This window comes from Pinus tabuliformis, chromosome 2_1 (assembly GCF_031772625.1).
Source record: "Pinus tabuliformis cultivar Carrire ecotype Pingquan chromosome 2_1, CPIR1, whole genome shotgun sequence".
NCBI classification, from domain to species: Eukaryota; Viridiplantae; Streptophyta; class Pinopsida; order Pinales; family Pinaceae; genus Pinus; species Pinus tabuliformis.
In genome coordinates this window covers 406805902-406812099 of record NC_142299.1, presented here as the reverse complement: position 1 = coordinate 406812099, position 6198 = coordinate 406805902, and the positions used below count along the sequence as shown (strand labels likewise).

General features: G+C 40.7%; 1 protein-coding gene across 1 annotated transcript; it reads left to right on the top strand.

Annotated features, from left to right (window-relative positions):
* The first annotated feature begins 3087 nt into the window (after positions 1-3087).
* On the top strand, positions 3088-4860 carry LOC149200624 (uncharacterized). Its single transcript, XM_089401010.1, has 2 exons — positions 3088-3160; positions 4121-4860. The coding sequence occupies exons 1-2, from the start codon at positions 3088-3090 to the stop codon at positions 4858-4860; spliced, it is 813 nt and encodes a 270-aa protein (XP_089257136.1).
* The last annotated feature ends 1338 nt before the right edge of the window (positions 4861-6198 follow it).

The following is a 6198-nucleotide window of genomic DNA, read 5'->3' as shown; positions in this document are numbered from 1 at the left end:
TCAACTTTCCTTGCCCCCACTCAAGGTCGCCTCACCCCCTCATGTCGCCCCGTCGGGTCCACCTACTCGACCGCTCATCGTATAAGGTCGCCTCCGTGAGTTTTACCCTTAGCCAAATTTTCATCTCTCCATTGGCTCATCGCATGCCAACTCATCCCAATGTCGCATAACTTCACACTCGACTCACCTGCTCACCAACTCGTCACACTAGCTCGTCACCCATCGACTCGTCGCACATCAGCTCATCACATTTAACTGAGGGCGCTTCACCCCAACTCATCGCATGTCACACGCATGACTCATGGGCGTGACATACTCCCCCACTCTAAACAATTGTCGTCCTTGACAACACTATCCCGGCAACCACCATCGCCAAGACTGTAAATCCACCCAAATGTGTGTATGGGTAATCCAGATGTGTCCACCTTTCGACTTGCCTCATGCCATAAATATGCCAAACTTTGCAAGAAATCATGTGTTTGTACCCCTCATGTTGGTGACTATTTGGGTAGCTAATCCAACTCTACAACGCCTCCATAAGAACGGATGCCCCTACATCATCATGACTTAACACTGCACATTTCCTGCCAATCTGTGTTCATCTCACCCTAGATGTTTGCTCAAAATGTTGAAGACTCACTGCCATGAGCAGCTAACAATGAGCCTCATCTCCATGATAATCTAAGAAGATGAGGAGGAAGTGGAGCCTGAAGGCTTTCCCTCTTCCTCACATATCAACTCAATCCATCTATTAGGATCCTCCACTTCTAACCTTTGCAAGTATGCTTCTCGATCTTCCGTCTAAACATCTGGTCTAGTGTCCTCATCCTTCTCCATTTCCTTTAGTATGCTTGATAGATCCAAGATGCTATGAGACAACGTGTGAATCACCTGTGACTATTCCATAAGCTTTTCCTTCGTAGAAGACAACCTCTTATAGACCTCTTCATCTCGCTTGACATCCTCCACATTCATTGTTGTCAACTTACACTCGGATTTCGTAGCCCCTATGGTTGGCACACCAATGGGTACATCCTCTTGCCCGTTGTAAATGTACAACTTCCTCATATGTGGAACTATCTTAGCTTCGAATTGATTCATGAATTCCATGCCCAACACAGCTTCATAGTCATATATCCGCACCACTATGAAATCAACCTTTCCTTTCCATTCACCTAGTGTCACATCGACCTTCTCAGCCACAACAATCACAGAATCAGGAGGAGAGTTCACTGCTTTCATTTGAGCCTGAACTGGTACAAACTTCAGCCCAATCCTCCTCGTAGTATCTTCACTCATGAAGTTATGAGTTGCACCACTATCCACCATAGTGAGAAAAATTCCATTCCCAATCTTCATCTCAACATACTCCAGTTGGTTTCTCTCAGGATCTCTTTGTGAGATCGCTTTTGTAGCCACTGCAGCTCCTAGAATCTGCATAACCCCAACGAAAGTTTCATCTTTCTTCTTCTTCGCATCAGATTGTGCTATTGCTGCCACTTTCAATCTTGAAGGACAATTCTTCACTGTATGTGGTTCTTCACATATCCAACACTTCAATGGTTTCTTCGTCTTCGTCTTATCATACGATCTCGAAGGATCTTCTTTTGTAGGTTTTTCTTTCGGCTTGTTAGTCTTTTTCTTTCTCTCTTCAGTTCCTTCATCATAATGTTCTACCAAGCGATCAACAATTGCAAATGATTCTTCAAGTGTTTTAATCTTTTGCCTCTTCACCTCATTGTGTGCCCAAGGTTTCAATCCTATAATGAAATTGAATACCTTGTCTCTTTTCGCCATATCAGGTAGTTCCAAAACTGCGCTTGAGAATTCCCGTTGATAAGCTTGTAGGCTCCCTGTTTGCTTTATATACTTTGTCTTCATACTTGCATCCCATGTTTCGTCTTGTGGACTAAAATGAGTTTGCAAATCCTTCTTCATGTCATCCCACGAAGTGATCTCCACAACATGTCCATTAGGAATCTGGTCCATCTTCCTTCGCCACCACATTTTAGCATCCTTCGTCAAGAATTGAGTAGCTACTTTGACTTTGGCCTCCTCATCGGACATCGCCAAATGTTCCAAGTATTAATCCATATGCCATAGAAAGTTATCAAGAGTTTTTAGACTTCTTGTCCTGTCATAAGAATTAGGTTCCTTGACTTTCACATGAGCATATCCCCCACTAGAGGGAAGACCTGCCCCATTGCTACCTGATTTGCCTGACTGCGGTTCCGCTTAGCCGTTGCGCTCGTCTGGTTCTTCTCCTCACCTTAGCACTTCGATCTATACACCTGCCTGCACCTCAACCTTCCTTCGTATGCCTTCCCACCTTCGCACTTCAAGTTGTATGACATCTGATGCTCTTGCTTATGCCTTTCTCCATCCATGCGTCCACTTACTTATACACTTCACTATGGTTATAACGTGGGTCGGCCTGCCCAAGCCGACCTTCCAACTCGGCTGTCCATGCCCCCACTCAAGGTCGGCTCGCCCCCTCTTGTCGCCTCGCTGGGTCCACCTACATGACCGCTCATTGTATAAGGTCGCCTCTATAAGTTTTACACGTAGCCAAATTTTCATCTCTTCATTGACTTGTCACACGCCAACTCGTCCCAACGTCGCATAATGCTGCACCTGACTCACCCGCTCACCAACTCGTCACATCGACTTGTCACCCACCGACTCGTCGCATGCCAACTCTTCACGTTTAACCAAGGGCATGTCGCCCCAACTCGTCGCACGTCGCACACATGACTCATGGGCGTGGCACCAGTGAACCCAAAATTCCTATTCCTGAGATAAAGCAATCGCGAAACCACATCCGCATCTATTCCTTTGTGTTGCCCCGTCAAAGAAACCAGTCATGTAGACCATCCTCAGGCCAGTTTGTTTGTGAATGATTTTCTTAGGCCCCATGCCTTGTTGTGTACCAATACAGTACCATTTGATAATGCGATCCAACACCTGCATAACATTTTCTCTGAAATTTTTAAAAATAATATTGTTTCACCATCTCCAGATCTCCCAAAAGAAAATAAGGGGGCTTTTTCGCCATGTTGAATTTTGATTGCTCCACCACCTGAAGCAATGAGTAATACTATCAAATTGATTATAAGGGAAACCGATAAAACCAACAAGATTGTTCCAGACCTGAACAGTCGTAGGACATTTTAGGAATATGTGGAAATTGCTCTCCTCCGCTTCCCTGCATAGTGCACATATCCCCTGCCCATACCAATTCCTCTTCTGGAGGTTTTCCCACGTTAAATTTTTATTATTCCAAACCAACCAAAGAAAAAAAATAATCTTAATGGGGATTTTGGATTTCCACATATTTAGATTTTTGGATTTTGGATTTCTGGAAAGTAATAACTTTGTTATTCTTTAAGCTCTATTTATTATTATAAGTATTAATCGAATCAATAATATTACTTATGTGATGTAGATTATGATCACTCAGATTTACCAAATATTTCATAGTGATACCATATTAATATATATAAAATTTAGTTAATTTCATGTAAATTCAAAGCTCTCAATTTCATAATATTGTATACATTGTTATTTTTTAACTTAAAGTATTACCGTAATTTTAAACTCTAATTAAAAGATTAATATATAATAAATAGTAATAAGTTTGATTTAAATTTTAAAAAATTGATTAACATATTTATTTTTGAAATTAATCTCTATATTTGCCAATGTTAATTATACATACTCATGATACAACTAACTCTTTTTCTTAAACCATGGAAGGGGAAAAAAAATCTAAATAATTTTGGTATTCTTTGACCTCCATTTATTACAAGTAGAATCAATCAATGATGTTAACATATACCAACCTCTCACTTGATACCGCTGTTTATTAGCGATATAGCACGAGCGTTGAAACCTGCTCTTCGCCGAATTTATATAAATAAGCCGATGCAGTCATAATTGTGGCCCAGCTATCCCAATATCGTCCACCTTCGCATTTACTGAAAGAGAAAATATGTCTGTCATTAATTGAGATTGCGCCTCCTGCAGGGCGGAGCCGAATCCATAATTCTGGCCCGGCGATCCCAATATCGTCGACCTTCCGCATTTAGTGAGAAAGAAAATAGGTCTGTCATTAATTGAGAGTGCGCCTCCTTCCTGGCGGAGCCGAATTCAAATCGAACAGCCAGAGATGATGAAAAGCAGGGAGAGGGAGAGGGAAAGGTAGGGGAGGAAGTATTGTTTAACGCTAACCGCCATGAGCATGAGCTCTTGCTGTTTGAGGGTCTTCCGGCTTACACATGCAGCGGATGCAAAGAATACGGAGCCAACAGGGGTTACAAGTGTAAGATTTCTTCTGGTTCTTGTATGAATTTCACTCTGCACGAGGTCTGCGCCGCCCTCCCTGACGACATCCAACACCCGTTTCGCAGCGACGTGATCATCAAGTTTCGTTCCAAGACGTTTCTGAGGCATCACTGCAGTGCCTGCTGCGAGGTGATTCAAGGTTTTGTGTTCGAAACTGAAAGGCATAACAGAAGGTTCCATCCCTTGTGTATGGCGCTTCCTAAAATACTCGACTACGGTGGGCACGCAAATCACAAACTCAAAATTGTGACGGGTGATTTAAAGCGGAAAGCATACACTTGCAGCGCCTGCGATGGTTACATCCGTTGCGGTGGTTGGAGATATCGGTGCGAGGATGTGGCGTGTAAGGTTTACGTGGATCCGAGCTGCGCTAAAAATGACATTTTTGGACTCTCAGAGCATGGTATTCATCGAGTTGCATCCGTGCGTCCCACCACATCCACATCTGGCGGTAAAAGAGTTGGTTTGGTTCAGTCAATCATCAGTGGAGCAGTAAGCGGGCTCTTCGGCTCATGAAGTAGTAATATTTTGGAAATAGTTTTAAATTTACAATAAACATAAATTTAGGTTTATTTTAGACTTAGGACATGAATATCTATATGTAAGTTTTTCTTTTTTTTTCCAGCACAAATGTAAGTTTTTGTTTGTTACTCCACTGTGATCAGGAGGTTTGTGTGATCAGGCAGTTTGTTAAGGCACTCCTTGATGTGAAGTTATTATGTTCCATTAAGGCACTCCACCCTCATCAAGAGGTTTGTTAAGGCACTCCTTGATGTGAAGTCATTATTTCAATTGGCTTCGAGGGGATATGTTGGACATGATGAAGATGTAGTCTCACCAAGCTTACAATTTTTTTTATTAATAGTGTTGAAAGAAATAGGCTTTAAATCTTACTTTTCTATCAATCCATTTTCTTAAGTAAAAAAAATAAAACTTAACCAAAAAATTCTAAAAAATATCACATAAATATAATAATAATTAATTTATTAATCTATTTTCATAACTAAATGAAAATAAGGCATTGCCAAAAAACATTATTTTTATCCCCATTACAAGTTCTCCACTAGGGTCGATCTTGAGGGTGAGGGAAATCCTTTGTGGGATGAGAATCCTAAGATCACCATTACCAAAAAATCCTTGTTGATTAATGCAGAGGAAATGAATGCCCTCATTGATTATTTTCCCCATCAGATAGAACTAGCAATAGAGATTCAAGAGTTGATCGTTCATTGTGAGCTATAAAATTTGGGGTCATATTTGATTTCAAGATTTACTCTGGACTCCCTCACAAATCTCCTAGATGTAGACAAGAAGGTGGGGAAATGCATAATGGTATACATGGAGGATAGTTGCTTAATGGCTAACATAATAATATCACCAAGTACTCCATGTCCATGTGGGAGTTGTAGGAATCACTAAATGAGATTTCTAAAAACATTTCATGTAGCTGCATACATCACATGCTTCATGTGGTTGGTTCTATATTGCATGCAATAGATTATCTGAACCTATGGCTACAAGAGTCCAACTTGCACAACTCCCAATGGAAAGTGCTTCAATATTGTTTCTCACATGCCACAACTCCTCATCGTTTTGATACCAAAACAAGAAAAACAAAGACAATATAGAGAAATATAATAACTATGCAACTTAGAGATTTTATTAATCTGAACACACATATGTTCACATAATAGAGCCTTATTTTATGGCAATGGTGTCAACATAGAAGATAATGATGATGTAGCTACAAATTAATGCTATATACTAACAACAATTAACTAATTTAATATAGAAGAATGGATTAGAATAATACATCCCTCTAATTAACTCTAACATCCTATTATTCCTAATTTT

Coding starts and splice junctions, on each gene's coding strand:
- LOC149200624 (XM_089401010.1), top strand. CDS start 3,088: ATGAGTAATACTATCAAATTGATTATAAGGGAAACCGATAAAACCAAC. Junction 3,161..4,120: donor TGTTCCAGACCTGAACAGTC/GTAGGACATTTT, acceptor TCATTAATTGAG/AGTGCGCCTCCTTCCTGGCG.